Genomic DNA, 19,984 nt, shown 5'->3' with positions numbered 1-19,984 from the left:
TGCACCAAAAATGCACCAGCCTGCGTTTAAAAAAGTCCTCGACCCTTTCCAAAAACGCAGCGGCTGAAAAAAAGAGTAGATGTGAACGTGTCCCATAGGAAACCATGTTAAATCTCTGCGAAAAGCACAAAAAAAACGCTTAGGTGTGAACCAGGCCTCATTACCTGAATTAGTATTTTCAGGTCCCCAATTTCCTGCCTTTTGAAAGGCTATAATAGCATTCATGTGTTTTACAGATTGCACATACTTTTAGAAGCCTTTCACATGGGGATCCATAGATAGTTGGATCAGAATGAGAATTAACATCCATGTCCGTTCCAATTTTGTTCCCTTTTTCCACCTTGGTGTGATGAAAGAAAAATAGACCCATGTAACCCCTATGGGCAACCAGATGTAAATGGACCTGTGTTCACCTATATCCACCCACATCTATTCAGGACTGCAAAAGCAGACCGGGGGACACAAACACTTTGCATTCTGAAAATTCTGAAAAACATAAATTAACCACTTGCCGACCGCCGCAAGTACATATACTGCGGCGGTCAGCCCCCCCTGGACAAAGTGACGTACCGGTACGTCACTCGCCCACGAACCAATAGGGGGCGAGCGCGCTCCGCCGGAGGCGCGCTCCCGCTCGTTCACTGTCATCCCCGCGTGAGTGACCGGCAGCTCCGATGTCCAACGGCCACTCGCGATCTCCCGCTGGAGAGGGAGAAAGGCAGGCGGCTGATGTAAACAAAGCCGCCTGTCATTCTCCCTGATGTAACTGCAGAGATCATACGATCCTGCTATGTAGGATCGTATTTCTCTGTGGTTACATCAAAAGCCACGCCCCTTGACAGTTAGAAGCACGCCCCTAGGGACACACTTAACCCCTTGATCACTAATAAAGTTAACCCCTTCCCTGCCAGTTTCAATTTTTCAGTAACAGTGCATATGTATAGCACTGATTACTGTAGTAATGTCACTGGTACCCCCAAAAGTGTCAAAAATGTTAGTCAGGGGTCCGATCTGTCCGCCGCAATGTCGCAGTCCCGCAAAAAAAAATCACAGATCGCCGCCATTACTAGTTAAAAAAAAAAACAATAAAAATGACAGAAATCTTTCCCTTAGTTAGTAAACGCAATAACTTTTGCGCAAACCAATCAAAATACGCTTATTGCGATTTTTTTTTTACCAAAAATATGTAGCAGAAAACAAATTAGCCTAAAATGTTAAAAAATTTAGATTTTTACATTTTTTGGGGGGAATTTCATATAAAAAAAATGTGAAAAATATTGTTATTTTTTCAAAATTGACGCTCTTTTTTTGTTTATAGCGCAAAAAATAAAAATCGCGTAGGTGATCAAATACCGCCAAAAGAAAGCCCTGTTTGTGGGAAAAAAAGGATGTCGATTTTGTTTGGGTACAGCGTCGCACGACCGCGCAATTGTCCGTTAAAGCCATGCAGTGCCAAATCGCAAAATAGGCCCTGGTCTTTGAGCAGCCAAATCCTCCGGGGCTTAGATGGTTAAATCATTTTTTTTTTTTTTTTTTGTGTCCACTGTATGCCTTTAAAACAGCATCAATTCTCCATGGTTTGCTTACACATAGTATTTTAAGGAGCTCTTGTTGGTAGGTTGTTCCATACATATAGGTGACCTAACCACTGCTCTTCTATGATTGTAAGCTGTCTCAGTTGCTTTTGTCTTTTCATGTAATTCCAGGCAGACTCAATGATGCTAAGATTGTTGAGGTCAAGTTCTGTGGATGCCATACCATCTCTTCTAGGACCACTTGTTCTTCTTTTCCCTGATGATAGTTCTTTATGACTTTAGCTGCATGTTTTGGGTCATTGTCCTGCTGCAGAATCAATTTGGGACTGATCAGATGCCTCCCCGATGGCATCATATGATGTCTATGGTTCTGACTGTACTTTATTAACCACTTGCCGACCGCTCACTGAGCTGGTACTGCGGCAAAGTGGCTTGTTATCATCCAGCGACGTAGACCTACGTCGCTGGATCCAGCCCCCGCTCCCGCTGTATTCAGACACAGCGGGAGTCGGGCCAGGGGAGGAGAGGCGGTGATCACCGCCGCTCTTCCCCGATTGTCGGAAATTGAGTGAGAAAATCCGCCCCCTTGTGTAAACAAAGCGGGCGGATCTCCTATGTGACAGTCACAGATTACAGGATTAAGCATAGCTGAACCTGCGATCTGTGTCTGTGTCACACAATCCCCTCCCCCCCACACACGTCAGTAAGCATGAGGCATGCATTTAACCCCTTGATCACCAATAAAGTTAACCCCTTCTCTGCCAGTGTCATTATTACAGTAACAGTGCATATTTACAGCACTGATTACTGTAATAATGTCACTGGTACCCCCAAAAGTGTCAAAAATGTCAGTTAGGGGTCCGATCTGTCCGCCGCAATGTCGCAGTCCCGCAAAAAAAATCGCAGATCGCCGCCATTACTAGTAAAAAAAAAAAAAAAAACAATAAAAATGACAAATCTTTCCCGTAGTTAGTAAACGCGATAACTTTTGCGCAAACCAATCAAAATACGATTTTTTTTTACCAAAAATATGTAGCAGAAAACAAATTGGCCTAAAATGTTAAAAAATTTTGATTTTTACATTTTTTTTTGGGGGGGGGGGGGGGGTTTCATTTAAAAAAATGTGAAAAATATTGTTATTTTTTCACAATTGTTCAAAAAAAAATTATTTTTTTGTTTATAGCGCAAAAAGTAAAAATTGCACAGGTGATCAAATACCACGAAAAGAAAGCTCTGTTTGTGGGGAAAAAAAGGACGTCAATTTAATTTGGGTATAGCATCGCACGACCGTGCAATTGTCCGTTAAAGTATTGCAGTGCCGAATCGCAAAATATGGCCTGGTCAGGAATGGGGTAAAAACTTCCGGTCTTAAAGCGGTTAAAAATACGCTCATTGAGAATTTTTTTGTCAAAGACATGTAGCTAAATACATTTTGGCCTAAATATATGACAAAAATTGAATATATTGGATATTTTTTGACTGTCAAATTAGAAAAATATTGTTATTTTTTCAAAATTGTTGCATTTTTTTATTAATATCGCAAAAAATAAAAATCGCAGAGATGATCAAATACCACCAAAAGAAAGCTCTGTTTGTGGTAAAAAAAGGACGTAAATTTCGTTTGGGTACGGCATTGCATGACCGCGCAATTATCATTTAAAGTCGCACAGTGCCGAATCGCAAAAAGTGGCCCAGACATAAGACAGCAAAATCCTCCGGTGGTAAAGTGGTTAAGCATTGAGGATACCATTCATTCTGACCAGATCTTCAACTACTTGTGCAGAATTTTCACCATGCTTTACTATTGTCTGCAGCCACTCTTCCTTGTACCACTTCCCAGGCCTTTTGCAAACAAAGCGACTTCTGTAACAGCCAAATATTTTTTAAATTAGGATCTATCAGTCCAGAGCGCCTACTGATATTTTTTTGCACACAAGGTCTTGTGTTCTTTTTGTGGATAGATGAGTCTTTTGATCTTGTTTCTAAGTCAAGGGTATAACACCGGGGTCCTCAATAGGCGGACTCCGGGCCGCCTCCGGACCCACACGGATTAAAATCTGGACCGCCGAAGCGGTCTGCTTCCTTCTGTCTCAGCGGGGGACAGAATGGAGAGGATCGGGAGGATCGGACTGGCTGTGTTTAGCGCTGCATGATTACAAAAAGCCGAGTACAAGTTCTTCTGCGGCGGAGAGGATGTCCTACAAAGTCCCGCCTCCTGGGCCGGCTGTTACCTATGATAGACAGAACACTGGTGACGTCTATCATAGGAGCCAGTGTCCAGGAGGCGGGACTTTGTAGGACATCCTCTCCGTCGGGTAAGAAGAACTTGTACTCGGCTTTTTGTAATCATGCAGCGCTAAACACAGCCACTCCGATCCTCTCAATTCTAACCCCCCCCCCGCTGATGACAGAAGGAAGCAGACCTCGGCGGTCCAGATTAATGGGGGCACGCACACTGGTCACTGCATTATTGGGGGCACAAACACTTTTCACTCTGCATTATTGGGGGCACGCACACTGGTCACTCTGCATTATTGGGGGCACGCACACTGGTCACTGCATTATTGGGGGCACAAACACTGGTCACTGCATTATTGGGGGCACGCACACTGGTCACTCTGCATTATTGGGGGCACGCACACTGGTCACTCTGCATTATTGGGGGCACAAACACTGGTCACTCTGCATTATTGGGGGCACAAACACTGGTCACTCTGCATTATTGGGGGCACAAACACTGGTCACTCTGCATTATTGGGGGCACGCACACTGGTCACTCTGCATTATTGGGGGCACAAACACTGGTCACTCTGCATTATTGGGGGCACAAACACTGGTCACTCTGCATTATTGGGGGCACAAACACTGGTCACTCTGCATTATTGGGGGCACGCACACTGGTCACTCTGCATTATTGGGGGCACAAACACTGGTCACTCTGCATTATTGGGGGCACGCACACTGGTCACTGCATTATTGGGGGCACACACACTGGTCACTCTGCATTATTGAGGGCACACACACTGGTCACTCTGCATTATTGGGGGTACACACACTGGTCACTCTGCATTATTGAGGGCACACACACTGGTCACTCTGCATTATTTGGGGCACACACACTGGTCACTCTGCATTAATGGGGGCACACACACGGTTGCTCTGCATTAATGGGGGCACGCACATGGTCACTCTGCATTAATGGGGGCACGCACATGGTCACTCTGCATTAATGGGGGCACGCACATGGTCGCTCTGCATTAATGGGGACACGCTCTGCATTAATAGGGGCACACACATGGTCGCTCTGCATTAATGGGGGCACACACATGGTCGCTCTGCATTAATGGGGACACCCTCTGCATTAATGGGGGCACACACATGGTCGCTCTGCATTAATGGGGGCACGCACATGGTCGCTCTGCATTAATGGGGACACGCTCTGCATTAATGGGGGCACACACATGGTCGTTCTGCATTAATGGGGGCACACACATGGTCACTCTGCATTAATGGGGGCACACACATGGTCGCTCTGCATTAATGGGGGCACGCACATGGTCACTCTGCATTAATGGGGGCACGCACATGGTCACTCTGCATTAATGGGGGCATGCACACTGGTTGCTTTTCATTAATGGGGGCACGCACAATGGTCGCTCTGCATTGGATGGGGGCAAGTTTTGGGGAATGCCTTTTTTTGTTGTTGGCGTTCTGTATTTGGAATTTGACGGTCACTTTTCCGGACCTCGGACTGAATGGAAAATTTGTAAGTGGACCTTTCAAGTTTACATTTGAGTACCCCTGGTATAACATTTTAGTAACAATTCTTCCATGAAGACCTCTTCTGGCTAGACTTCTCTGGACTGTAGATCGGTGTACCAGGGTCCCACTGGCTTCTGCCAAGTCTGATTTGAGGGTGTCACCTTTTGAAATGGAGGTCGACATGATGTGTCTTCCACCTGCTGCCGTTTCCTTGGCTGACCGCTACAGTTTTGGTATTCAATGTTGCCTGTTCCATTGTGCTTCTGCAGAAGAGCTTGGGTATGGGTACCACATCTGAAAACACCTGTATTCCTTGAAATTGTATGTTTGAGTTCTTGTCGATGCAGTAGAACCACCCTGTATCATATTGGGGTACTCAGTCTTGCTATTTTATGAGATTTCTTCCATTGAACTGTCTTCAGTGACCCCTACCTTTTTATCAGAGCATAGCTTTTCATCACCTAGTTTCATTTCTCCTGATTTTGTTTGATTTACTTATTTGATTTGAATTGAATTTGCTTTGAACTTTTTTGTGAAAAGTTTTATTATTCAACACAAGTTCACTAACAGTGCCAGAATAGATAGTACAAATCTCAATCAGTAAGGTATCAAAAGGTATACACAAAAACAACAGACTTGATCATTATCCGTGTGATAGGAAGTTACCCTTCCATATACCCTCCCATATAGTCACCCAATAACACCACGGTCAACACCATTATCTCACAGATCCAGAGAGGATATCTAATTTTCCCTTTTTTTTTTTTTGCCCCCCCCCCCCCCAATAGAAATTGTTAAAACATTTCCAATCCCCAAAAACAAAAAACACAAAAAACAAAAAAATAGTGTGACCATCTTTGATTTGAACTTTAACTTACATGTTATCATGTTGATCTTTTGCACCTGTTTGGTATAACTGCCCAATCATGCACTGTACCTTTAAGAACTAATGCCATTTTAAGGGCAAGTGTCCGGCACACCAGATATTTTATTGTAATATTTGACTTAGGTTTGTTTCTGTACTTTGTAAGTCGTTAATTTATAACAAAAAGGAATATTTCATTATTTTTGAAAGCAACCTCAATTAACAGCATTTTTCACAAGTGCTATATATATAATTTTTTTTTTGAATATACAGCATGTAATGAGCAAGTCCAAGGTCAATTTCCCTCATAGAATTAAAGCGTATATCATTTTTTTTTTTCGTTCATGTCAGTTCCTTTGGCAGGTCCCTTATTTTACATTCACAACAATTCTTCATCAGAAGTCTTCATTTCATGGGATGAGATACCAAGGCATAATTTAAGAGGAAAACTGAAACATTACACCATCTATGTACACAACGGAACAAGTTCTCAGCTGCACACAGGTACTCATTGTTGTTCCATATCACTATGTCTAAACACAGCTGATATCAGCACTATACAGGTACCCATTACCGTTCCTTTTTCACACTGTGTAACCAGAGATAGGATCAGAACTACATGGGTTCCCATTACTGCCCTCACTGACACTATAGAACTAGAAGTAGGATCAGCCCTATTTGGGTCCTTTTTGACATTGTAGAACCAGAAGTATGATCGGCACTACATAGGTGCCCATTACTTCTCCATTTCACACCGTCTATTTAGAGAAAAGATCAGTACCCATTATTGTCTAATCACTGATGGGATCAGTAGTACACAGATGCTGATAACTTCCATTCTAACACTGGCTAAATAGAGCTCATATGAGCACTCCTAAAAATTACTAATTGATCCTGTTATGTTAAAATGATATTAAACCCAATAAAAAAAAAAACTAATTTCATACAAGTATATCATACCAATTATCAGTTTATTAATCTGTGACCCTTGTAACAGCATACGTAAGCAGCACACCTGGAAAGATATATATTTTTTTTCATTCATCCCTACTCCACTGCTCCAACTTCTTTAGGAGGGTAGCCAGCCTCATTGGTGCACTTCTGAAATGGACTAGTGAATGTGATTTTACTGCTCATATGTCCTTAATCTGGCCATAGACGGATCGAAATTCAGCAGGAACTGGCCCAATTTGGATCCCTCTATTGGCAAGCTGCTTGTACTGAACTTGATCCATCAACCCGTGGTTGAAGGAAAGAAAATTTCGTAATGTATGGCCTCTGCTTAACATCATTCATTCTGGTTCCTCCCACTAGTTTATCAATGGGCTTATTTTTACCTTTAAGTGCTAACACTGGCTGCGTCGGCATTTAAAAATACAATAAGCCGCTCATTGATAACCTTGTGGGAGGAACCAGCACAAACGACGTGATGGATGTAAGTACAGATAGATCACCAGCAATGGCTCATGGATGTTGTAGTTTGAGTTGAGTAGTGCACATAATTACAATATATGTGCACTGCTTTTACTTAGTAAATGGATGCTACAGTAAAGGGCCACACTGGGGAGCACACAGAGGACCCAAACAACAGATTTAAAAAAATGTATTTCTCTTTCGTATTTCAGCTCCTGATTCTTCTTAACTATTGGGTTATACTGCCCCCTACAGGACAATAACAATAGGCAGAAAAAAGCTTGACTACACCTATGGGCAGTCCCACGGGTATACACCCACTCTCAGCTATACTCGCTATTTCTGCCTATTCAGGAGTAAGGACCTATTTACTTGATGGGATCTCTGGTCCTGGGATTTTTTTCTTTTTAAATGGAATTTTTTCCTATCTTTGTTATTTTGTTCCTGTGAGAATCTACAATGAATTGCCGGACTGGGCGAAGGACTGGATAATCTGGATCAAGAGGGTCCCCCCAGTCTGGACAGCGCGCAAACCTCAGCTCCAGGCTAGGTTGGTCACGACATAGCCTCGCTGGACAGGGGCTAGCATGCGAGTTAAACGTCTCGTGAGGATACATACGACCTGGCCTCGGCCTTTGTCGCAGCGTTCCTTCTTGCCGACAGCCCCCACATTCCGATGGAGTGGTGGTCTGTCCGGAGCGGTGCTCACTCTGTTCCTGATATAGTAAGTAGCTGTCCCCCCCCCCCTCTACTCCTGGAGGATTTTGGGGTGGACGTGGGCCTCTCCCTCGGGCAGTGAAACCCCCTGGTTCCCTTCCTTCCCTCCAGCCCCTCTAAACTTTCGGTGGTCACTGAAGGTCTTTCCCCACTCCATGGGTGAGTTTACGAGCTGGCTTTTGCCACATGCTCTAAAGGGGGGCTTGTTGGAGATGTTGCTGACCGGGTTTTTCCTGGTGCACAACGGAGGGTTCAGCAGGGTTCCCTGCCACCCTGGGGGTTGGTGACTAGGGCAGGGATGTCCTCTGGGCTCCCTGCGGAGGCTTTTGGGTTGGGGGAGCAGAGAGTTTAGCATCCGCAGGTCCGTGCCTCATGCTGCCGGATCCGGCCAAAATTTTCGGCTTTGCAACCTACTGGTCGGAAACTATGTGGGGCAGCCCCTGTGAGGGTGGCTGAAGCCACTGCCTCCTATATGGGCATCTACCCTCCCCTCCACTGCCCCTGGGTGTTTGGCTTCGTTGGGGCTCGCATCCAGGCGGCTGGGAACAAAAAAATTTAGTTCACGGCTTGTGGCTTATTAGGCCATGCGAGTCAAGTGAGTTTGGCTGAAGCCCCCACTCTTCCTTTGGGCATCTGCCAGACTGAGATCCATGCACGAATATTTAGGCCGTGAACTGCGGCCTGCTACGGTGTCTTTTAGGAAGTCAGAATCGCTATTGTGCTCACGGACAGACCCCACAAAGGGTTGTCCGCTTCCTCTGCAACCATTTCCAGATGGATCAGATAGACGGTGGTTCAGCCCTATTCCATCAAGGCTCAGGTTCCTCCTTTCCCTGTCAAGGCACACACTATTAGGGCGCCTAGTGCCTCCTGGGCCTTCCGTCATCATGCGTCAGTGATGGAGGTTTGCAAGGCGGCCACCTGGTCGTTGGTGCACACTTTTACAAGGTTTTTATAAAGTGGATGTGTTGGCATCTGCGGATGCTTTTTTTGGCCGCAATGTTTTGCATACTGCTGTTTAGATGACCTGGTCCTTCTTGAGGTTGTGTTGTTTTTCAGGTGAGCTCTAAGTTACCTGATTGGCTATGGTTAGCCTTGGGAATTTGTTTCTGATGATTTTCCCACTCCTCATGTTTAACACTGCTTTGGGAGGTCCCAATGGTTAAGGTAGAATCAGGAGCTGTGTCTCTCAATGAACGAAAGAGAAAATGGGATTTTTGACTTACCGTAAAATCCATTTTTCTGATGTTCATTGACGGACACAGCACCCACCCCTCTGTGAAGTTGGCTTTCTTCTGACACTGCTTGTAACAAAACTGAGTGCCTATAGCTGAGAATGAGTGTATACCCCCTGGGTGTGACCATAGGCGTAGTCAAGCTTTTTTTCTGCCTAGTGTCCAACTCCTGTAGGGGGCAGTATAACCCAATGGTTAGGAAGAATCAGGAACTGTGTCCATCAATGAACATCTGAGAAATGAATTTTACGGTAAGTCAAAAATCCCATTTTTCTAGCCCTTTTTAATTTTCAATAAAAAGATGTTGTTTTTACATTCTAAAAGATTGGAATGTCTGTTTAAGCTTGATTGTATGGTGTCACTTAAAAATATTACCAGTACTAGCATCACCTAATTAGCCATGATCATAGTATATAATCCTGTCACAATCAGGGGTCGGGCTTGGAGGACAGTAACTATAGCAGTAGAGATGCTCCCACCGACCAGCTGGATAAGTGAACAAGCGGGTCACCCTGGAAGATAGTGTGGGCTCACCTGAGGTGCATTGTCTATGCACTAACCGGTATCCACCTGAGCTCCTGATCGTTGTGATGGCTTTTGCACCGTGTTAATACCAGGTCACAGTACTCAGGATCTCCCCACCAGGAGATCAAGCAGAAGCATAGTCAGTGAACAAGCCAAAGCTTGGTAACAACTGATTGCAGGTTGGTAACAAGCAGAAGCGTAGTCAAGGAAAAAGCCAAAGGTCGGTAACAAGTGGTAACCAAGATATGGACGGCCACAGGAGTGAGATACTGGCTGAAGAGAACACAATAATCTGGCAAACAGGAAGTGCAGAGACATGGATTAAATCAGCAACTTCATGGAAAAGGAGCAAAGAGTTCAAGGTGCACTTAAGGCAAGATTGTCTAAGCAATCAAGCAGGGAGCTGCTAAGAATCTCAGGTGACTCAGGGAGAGGAGTTACTGTCAGACACAGCAGAGGTCCTGGGTTCAGGTCCAGGCCCTTACAAATACTCTCTCTTCCAACACTGTCTAACTAGAGGTAGCATCAGCAGGACGAAGGTGCTCAGCATTGTCTTCTCTCACGCTAACTATCTAAACATGGGTTAAGCATTACAGAAGTGCCCATTACTGTTCATTCCTACAATATCCAAGAAGAGATAAGATTTGTCCAAAATTCAAGTCATGGGTGGCCCTACAAGCACCACTTGGCTTGACAAAAAAAAAAAAAAATTGTCTGAGCCGTGTGTAAAATTATTAGTGGAACAGTGATTGCAACAATAGTCAGCAGTGGAGATTCCTCCATCAATACTGTTAGCATGCTTGAACCACTTAGGTGCCCATGACTATCCCATCCTCATGTATATGTTTTTTTTTGGCTACTGATTATTTGTCTTTTATGTTAGATTAGGCTTCAGTTCTGTGATGTTTGTTTGGTGGAATATTTTGTTTTCTTTCTCTTTTCATGTCGTCTTTTAGTCTTTTGAACCTGTTTTTCATATATGTCTTTTGGGTCTGCGTTCTGACTCAAATACCTATGTTTTTAACATACTGTATATATATTTTGTACAGCATATGGCAGGAATTTCACCCTCTCAGGACTGTCGCCACATATACGGTACACCACCTTCATAACAGCATCCACAGCAGCGGGAGAAGGAGTGCCAAGTGCAAGCCAGACATTTCAGACTAAATCTAGTATGTATCTAAGAATTAATTAATGGTTCTGTATCTTATATTTGTTTACCTTTTTAGACTTTTTTTAGGGGTTTTTTTTTGACTACTCTAAAAGTTTTTTTTTTAAGGTTCAGTCCATTTATAACTGATAACACCACTCAAGGAGATGTTGGTTTGTTGGGTAATCTGCACTCTTGCTACAGCCATTATTGGTCCCACTCTACCTGCAGGGTTTTCCATTTATTTATTCTGAAGGCAACAGGAGTGGGAAACCCAAGGTGGGCAAGGACACAAGAAATTCCAAGAATGTGGAGGGCAAAGCCATGAACTATAGTGGGAGATCTAATTTCTTAAAGTCGAACTCCAGCCTTATCTTTAGTCTTGCACTGTTGTACAGGTCCTCTCTCCTGTATTGAAAATGCTTACTCTGATTTCACTGCACATTTTGAGCTTTTCACAGTGTGCATTAGAGTCTACAGCAAGTCAGAGCCCACCTCGTTTCAGAATGTCCAGCACCATCAAGCTCTTTCCACCTCAGCATTCCCGACCATTTTTATTTATTGGTTTTATGGAGGCTCAGCATCACACGTGTGCTTTTATCTAGGAAGGTTGTCTAACTAGAAACTCACACTCTTCTGGACTTTTTGCTTTCGGTGCCCAATGCAAGGGCACAACAGGAAATAATAGGGTAACTTTCTTAGCCACTTGCCGACTGCAATCCGTTCCGGTTTGCAAGTGGTTTACTGGGGTTATGGCTGAAGCTATCAGCCATTACCCCGGTATGTTTATTTTCATCCGTTGGCTGGCTTTCTCTTGAAAGCGGTCTGAGCCACTTGATAGAATTGAAAAGTGGGGAGGGGGGCATCTTGGGCTTACAGTTCTTGCCGGCATGCCCGGGAAACGATGCAGCCACATTGTCTTTGATCACCTCTTTGGCTTTGGAGGACCGGAGGAATGTCATGACGTCACTTCCTGTCCATGGTGAAAGTAATCAATTTTTTTAAGCAAAAGAGCAAAAAATGTTTTTTTTTTTTTGCTTTTAAAGGTAAAGGAGAGATTTGGGGTCTTTGTAACTCCAGATTTCTCTCTAAAGAGGACCTGTCATCCTTATTTCTATTAAAAGGGATGTTTACATTTCTTGTGATAGGAATAAAACTAATAAAAAAAGAAATAAGGGCACAGTGTAAAAAAAAAGCCTCAGCCCTCTTTGCTTGCGCGCAGAAGTGAACGCATATGTAGGTCGTGCATGCATATGTAAACGGTGTTCGCTCCACACGTGAGCTTTCACCATGAATGTTAGAGACAGAGCAATATTTCTAGCGCTAGACCTCCTCTGTAACTCTAAACAGGTAAAAATGTTTTAAACCTTGCCTATGGAGATTTTAAGTACTGTAATTTGTCGCCATTCCACACGCATGACAAGTTGAGAGTCTATTTACTTGGTGTAGCATCAGCTTCCATATTTTACAAAAAAATTGTGGTATATATTATGTTTTTTTTTTAAATTCATTAACCACTTACCGCAAAGTGACGTAGCCCTACATCGGCAAACTTTGCGGTAGTATACCAGGATGATGCCTCTAGCTAGAGACACCATCCCGGTACTGTGGTTTAGAGCCAACGGTCGGCTTTCCGTCGGTAACGACAGATGCAGCTCGGGAGCCGCTCGATCGTTACCCGGGTGAGCGGGAGTGGACGCCCCCCCCTCCCGCCGCCTTCCGTGACTTTGCTCGGGGCTCCCGTCCCACCGGGAGACCCGAGCACCCAGCCGGCACGTCCGCCGGCTGGGTGGAATCCCGACCAAAGCCGGAAATGGCTTAGATTGGGTCTCCGATGAAGTAACTCGGAGGCGGCGTCCATGACGTCACTTCCGGGTTACTGTGCTGCAAAAGGCGGCAAATTTAAAAAACGGCTGTATGCAAAAACGCAGTTTTTGGCGTTTTGCATACATGGAAGTGTAGTGGAGGGGTCTGGGGTCTTTTAGACCCTCGATCCCTCCATAAAGAGTACCTGTCACTGCATATTGGTGTCACAAGGGATGTTTACATTGCTTGTGACAGCAATAAAAGTGATCAGATTTTTTTTTTTAAAAACCTGTAACAAAGTTAAAAAAAAAAAAATAAAATAAAGAGGAAAAAAATAAATAAATTTTAGCCGCTCCCGTCACCGTTAGCTCGCGCACAAAAAAAAACGTATACGGAAGTCGAGCCGCATATGAAATCGCTGTTCAAACCACACATGTGAGGTATCGCCGCGATCGCCAGAGCGTGGCCAATAATTAAAAAAAAAGAGCTACACTCTAACTCTAAACTGGTAACCGTTAAAAAAATTTAAAACGTCGCCTATTAAGATCTCTATTGACCGTAGATTGTCGCCATCCCACGGGGGGGGGGGCGCAATTTTAAACCGTAACATGTTGGGTATCTATTTACTCGGCGTGACATCATCTTTCACAATATAAAAAAAAAATGGGCTAACTTTACTGTTTAGTATTTTTTAAATGGAGTGAAATGTGATTTTTCAATATTTTTCCAAAAAAATGGCGTTTTAAAGACCGCTGCGCAAATACCGCGTGACAAAAAATATTGCAATGACCGACATTTTATTCTCCAGAGTCTTTGCTAAAAAAATATATATATATATATAATGTTTGGGGTTCTAAGTACTTTTCTAGGAAAAAAAAATGGTTTAAACTTGTAAACAAAAAGTGTCCGAAATAGGGCTGGGGCTTGAGTGGTTAAAGTGAATTTTTTTCCAAAAAAGTTGCGTTTGAAAAACCGCTGCCCAAATAGCGTGTGACATAGAAAATTGAAACGATCGCCATTTTATTCCTTAGGGACTCTGCTAAAAAATACATATAATGTTTGGGGGTTTGGGGGATATAAGTAATTTTCTAGCAAAAAATACAGATTTAAACTTTTAAACAAAAAGTGCCAGAAATAGCTTGGTCTTCAAGTGGTTAGTTTTTACCAGAACAGGTGTCCCCTGGATTTCCAGTCACTTGCAGCCCTGTGCCAATGATCACTGGGACACTTACAAAGTGTAAATCTTCCCAGCAGGGACACTGTGAAAAGAATTCTGTATACAAGGGTATTTCCCTCACTTTGGATAGATTTCCCTTTACTTCCAGTTGTATCTACAAGGCAGGAAGTGAAGGGAAATTTCCCCAATGAGACCAACATGACAAATTTTGGTAAGGATTGTAACCACACCCTACTGTATCAAAATTAAATTTAAATTGTCTTCAGATATACTGTAACTGTTTGGTTCATTGTCCCTTTTGTATTTCATCAAATGGCTTCATGGTTTCCTATTGTATCCTTTTTGTCTCTGATATCTCAGGAGAGCGAATTCATCCACTGGCTTTGATCTCAGTGTCTCTGATCTGCGTAGGTATTCTTGCAGTGGCTATCTTCATACATCCCTTCCTTCTGGCTGTGTGGCCAAAGATCCCAAAGCCAGAGAATAAATTTATTGGTGCCACCGTCAGCACTAAGTTTTTGGAACCACAGCAGGTATAGTAACCCCATTGTATGTTTTTCTAGAATTTATCGTAAGTTTTTCTAAAAGCATACAGGCTATTTCAATTGCTGTTTCAATGAAAAAGTAATACAAGTATACAAAGTCACCCAAAAAAAAAAAAAAGTGCAGGTCTTTAAATCAAGCCTTCATTCGCCTCTGCAGCTGTGGGAATTATGGAGAAATCCATCTCCAGCATTCACAACAGAGGCACTGATATCCAGACTCCCCATTACTTCCTACGGAGAATCTTGACAGGCCTGCCAGCCCTCTAATGTAAACACACAGAAGTTTTTGTAAGCTGTTAAAAACCCAATGAAACTCCAATTTAGAGACTCTGTAGTGATCTTTATGATAAACTGCTTCACAGTGCCTGTAGACACAGAGGTTAGTGAGGGCTTGGTTTAAAGAGGAACTAACCCCTGGAAGGGTGTACCCAAAAAGGCAAAAGAGGACTAAGGATCAGACTAGTCGCTAGTATTGCCTATGGTCTCCCTGCAGCTGATTTTTTCCCCATTACTGATTTACCATGCCTTGTTTGGCACCGTGTCCCTGTATGGTGGCAGCCATCTTGGTAAAAGCAAGAAACAAGGAGATCAGTGAGCACCACAGTAGTGGGATTATCAATTATCACTCCAAATCTGCTGAGATTAGCAGAAGTAATAGTGCCTGAGATCTTAAATGCACATAAAAGGTATATTTTTTCAGCCTATTGCTTAGGCAAAGTTAATACTCCTTATATGTCCAATAAGATGACAAATCGTCACTTCTTTAAAATCAGAGTGACTTTTAACCACTTACCGCAAACTGCCATCGGTAGACTTTGTGGTGTTATATCAGGATGATGCCTCTAGCTAGAGGCACCATCCAGGTACCGTGGTTTAGAGCCGACGGTCAGCTTTCCGTCAGTAACAACCGATGCTGCTCGGGAGCCGCTCGATCGTTAGCCGGGTGAGCGGGAGGGGACGTCCCCCCCCTCCCGCCGCCTTCCATGACTTTGCCCGGGCCTCCCGGCCTAAGCCGGAAGCAGCTTCGATCGGGTCTCCGATGACGTAACCCGGAGGCGGCGTCCATGACGTCACTTCCGGGTTACTCTGCTGCAAAAGGCGGCAGATTTAAAAAACGACTGTATGCAAAAATGCAGTTTTCGGCGTTTTGCATACATGAAAGTGTAGTGGAAGGGGTCTAGGGTCTTTTAGACCCTCGATCCCTCCATAAAGAGTACCTGTCACTTCATATTGGTGTCACAAGGGATGTTTACATGTGACAGCAATAAAAGTGATCAGATTTTTTTTATTTTTAAAAACCTGTAATAAAGTAAAAAAAAAAGAAATAAAATAAATCTGAAAAAAAAAAAAAATTTTAGCGCCCCCGTCACCGTTAGCTTGCGCACGAAAAAAAAAGTATACGGAAGTCGAGTCGCGAATTAAATCACTGTTCAAACCACACATGTGAGGTATCGCCGCGATCGCCAGAGCGTGAGCAATAATTAAAAAAAAAAAGAGCTACACTCTAACTCTAAACTGGTAACCGTTAAAAAAATTTAAAGTGTCGCCTATTGAGATTTCTATTGACCGTAGTTTGTCGCCATTCCACGGGTGTGCGCAATTTTAAACCGTAACATGTTGGGTATCTATTTACTCGGCTTGACATCATCTTTCATATTATACAAAAAATGGGCTAACTTTATTGTTTAGTATTTTTTAAATGCAGTGAAATGCGATTTTTCGTAATTTTTCCAAAAAAATTGTGTTTTAAAGACCGCTGCGCAAATACCGCATGACAAAAAATATTCCAATGACCGACATTTTATTCTCCAGAATCTTTGCTAAAAAAATATATATAATGTTTGGGGGTTCTAAGTAGTTTTCTAGGAAAAAATACTGATTTTAACTTGTAAACAAAAAGTGTCCGAAATAGGGCTGGGGCTTAAGTGGTTAAGGATATTTTACTGCTTGTTAACCACTATTTTACATTTGGAAATATGTCTTCCACAAAGTTTTTAGGACAAGTCCCTCCCCTCTTGTCACAGTTCCCCCTGCCGCTATTACTGGCAATTACCAGCTGTCAAAATGACAGCCTGGAATTCCTGTGTATTACATAACAGGAGCAGCTGTCAAAATGCAAGCACTGTAGAGTATAATGACACATGCAGCTAGCCTGCATTTGTCATTGAGTAATACAGTGTAACAAAGTCTTGTTATAAATTCATTTCTATGCAGATAAAAAGTTTGACATTTTTATAAACCAGAGTAGTTTTTACTAACACTAAAAAGTAAAACACGCAAATGAACTGTTTTTGTAGATTTGCCTGGAATTTAACTTTAAAGTAGACCTTATCCCCAAAAAACTATTTTTTTTTGCACTCCCCGCAAGTAGATTCATTTTTTTAAGGGTTAGTTCACCTTTTTATTTTTTTTCTGTGAAGGTAAAATAACGCCAAAATCCCTCCACCCCTCCTCCAGTCCCCGCTGTACTTACCTCCAGAGTTACTGAGCTGTCAGCACCCCCACAACCCATTTAAGTGGTCCAAGGATTTAAAGTCCTCGCTATTCTCCCTCTTCTCTATGCAGCGCTTCTGGGACATACAAGCTAAATTCTGATTGGTCAGCACTGTCACAGTGAATCAATCTTGTTCCATCCCAGAAGCGCTACATGGAGAAAAGCAGGAATTTCAAATCCCTGGACTGCTGGACCAGTTGCAAGGATTACTGCCAGCTCAGCAAACCTGGAGGTAAGAATAACGGGGATTGGGGGGTGAGGAGGGTATCCGGTGTTAGTTCACTTTTTCACCTGTTCATTTTTTCTGTAAAGGTGAACTAACCCTTTAGGTGTTTTTTTCATTTCAGCACTTTGTTTTTATGCCTAGGCAAGAATGATGTTACACCCCTAGTGTATCGTGGTGCATGCGCGTCACCGATTTCCATGCGTATGCTAATATGGCAAAGGTCCCTGTCTGGTCTTGAAGACCCAGCCGAGACCTGTGGCACATCTGCGCACATGCAGGGGGTTCCACGTGAACATGCAAAGATGCTGCAGTTATGGAGGTCCCAGATCTCAGTTATCTGCACATGCTTAGGAAAACGTGGCATGTGCAAAGATGTAAACCTGCATAAAAATGTGTCAGTGGTGACGAAACACGTCAGGGGCGTGACCTCAATGGAACCAGGCTGAGGCTGCTTTTTCTATACCAACTGGTGGGTTGGGTTGGTGTGAAGCACTTGGGACCTTTCTTTCCTGCATGTGCAAATATGTACTAGGTCCCAAAGGAGGAGCAGACACCTTTGGCACATCTGCGCATTCACTGGATTTTTAAAGATTGCGACGCTTATAAGGAGGATGGAGCCAGCATTGCAAGGACTAAAGTTCCTTTTTAACCACTTTACCACCGGAGGATTTTGCTGTCTTACGTCCAGGCCACTTTTTGCGATTCGGCGCTGTGCGACTTTAACTGACAATTGCGCGGTCGTGCGACACCGTACCCAAACGAAATTTATGTCCTTTTTTTACCACAAATAGAGCTTTCTTTTGGTGGTATTTGATCACCTGTGCGATTTTTACTTTTTGCGCTATAAACAAAAAAAGAGCGTTTATTTTGAAAAAATAACAATATTTTTAACATTTTTTTATATGAAATTCCTCCCAAAAAATATGTAAAAATCTAATTTTTTTAAAATTTTTGGCCAGTTTGTTTTCTGCTACCTATGTTTGGTAAAAAAATCACAATAAGCGTATTTTGATTGGTTTGCGCAAAAGTTATTGCGTTTACTAACTAAGGGAAAGATTTCTGTCATTTTTGGTGTTTTTTTTTTTAACGAGTAATGGCGGCGATCTGCGATTTTTTTTGCGGGGCTGCGACATTGCGGCGGACAGATCGGACCCTTGACTGACATTTTTGACACTTTTGGGGGTACCAGTGACATTACTGCAGTAATCAGTGCTATATATATGCACTGTTACTGTAAAAATGACACTGGCAGGGAAGGGGTTAATTTTATTGGAGAGGGAGGGGTTAATGTATGCCTGGTGCTTACTGACGTGTGGGGGGGGGGGAGGTGACTGAGTTAGTGAGCCTATGCTGAACACTCCGATCTGTCACTCCCTGTCACTTAAGAGATCCGCCCGCTCTGTTTACACAGGCGGGCGGATCTCCAAACTAGATTCCCCAACGATCGGGGAAGAGTGGCGGCGATCGCTGCCGCTCCTCCCCTGGCCCGACTCCCGCTGTGAATGAAAACAGCGGGAGCGCGCGAGCGCCGCCTACAGGGGGAGGAGTCCAGCGACGTAGGTCTACATCGCTGGACGATAACGAGCCACTGTGCCGCAGTAGCAGCACAGTGGCCAGAGGTAAAGTGGTTAAGGTGCTGACAGACAAGTTTTGACAGTTACCCAACAATAAAAGTAAAACGATGAGACCAGCACGCTGTAGCCAACATTTACCCTTATTAGTGCATTAGTCAAATAAGCTAACGTTTTAGACCATGCAGGATCCCTTCCATGGGGCTCCATTCACACCGGAGTCTATCATTTTCAGGCATTTTCTTTTGGCGTTTTTCAGGCTTTTTTTCCAGGCGTTTTTAGCAGGTGTTTGGAGGCAGGCATTGACATCTAACAAAAATGCTTGTAATCTGCCAAAAAAGAAGCTCATGTACTTTTTTGAGCTTCAGGCGTTTTGCTTCTTGCGACAAAATGCTCAGATGTGAACAGGGGCCACTGAAATGAATACGAATTTGAAACGTCAGAGATGAGTGTTTTACGAGCTGAAAAATGCTTAGGTGTGAACAAGGCTGCAGGCAACCCAAAAATACCATTTGTGGCTGGGTCAAGTCCATGGGAGGACCCTTGGCAGTCAATTGTACCAGCCTGCGTTGATCCCAAAAAGAAGCACCTGCTCTCCTTATCTCCGTACCCTCGGCATTCCCTTAAACACAAATGCTCAGCCCACTCGAACGTTTGTGCTTATGACATCACCGTAAGGCCTCTTTCACACGGGCGATCCGATCCAATCCACCTGTCAGTTTTTCAGACGGACATGATCGGATGCTCCATGCATCCCTATGGGGCAGCGGGTGTCAGCGGAGACATGTCCGCTGATGACCGCTGCTCTCCGATCCGATACGTGAAATCCGAACGGATGGAAACCCTATTTTCCATCCGTCTGGAGGATCGGATCAGATGAGAACGGACAGGCTGTCCGTTCTCCTTCGTTCTCCCCATAGAGGACAGTGGGGATCAGACAGCTCCGTCTCAGCACACAGA

The 19,984-nt window shown here is 43.6% G+C and overlaps 1 protein-coding gene across 1 annotated transcript in view; it reads left to right on the top strand.

The window, feature by feature from the left end:
* The window catches only part of IL27RA (interleukin 27 receptor subunit alpha), a 97,772-nt gene that overhangs the window by 62,900 nt on the left and 14,888 nt on the right, over window positions 1-19,984 (top strand). The window contains exons 10-12 of the mRNA XM_082255514.1: window positions 6,514-6,666; window positions 11,102-11,227; window positions 14,549-14,721. Coding sequence (XP_082111640.1) covers window positions 6,514-6,666; window positions 11,102-11,227; window positions 14,549-14,721 — 452 coding nt within the window. The remainder of the gene's footprint in view (window positions 1-6,513; window positions 6,667-11,101; window positions 11,228-14,548; window positions 14,722-19,984) is intronic.

This window comes from Pelophylax lessonae (assembly GCF_965119305.1).
Source record: "Pelophylax lessonae genome assembly, chromosome: 4".
In the NCBI taxonomy this organism is placed as follows: Eukaryota; Metazoa; Chordata; class Amphibia; order Anura; family Ranidae; genus Pelophylax; species Pelophylax lessonae.
This window is presented reverse-complemented; position numbering and strand designations above follow the sequence as displayed.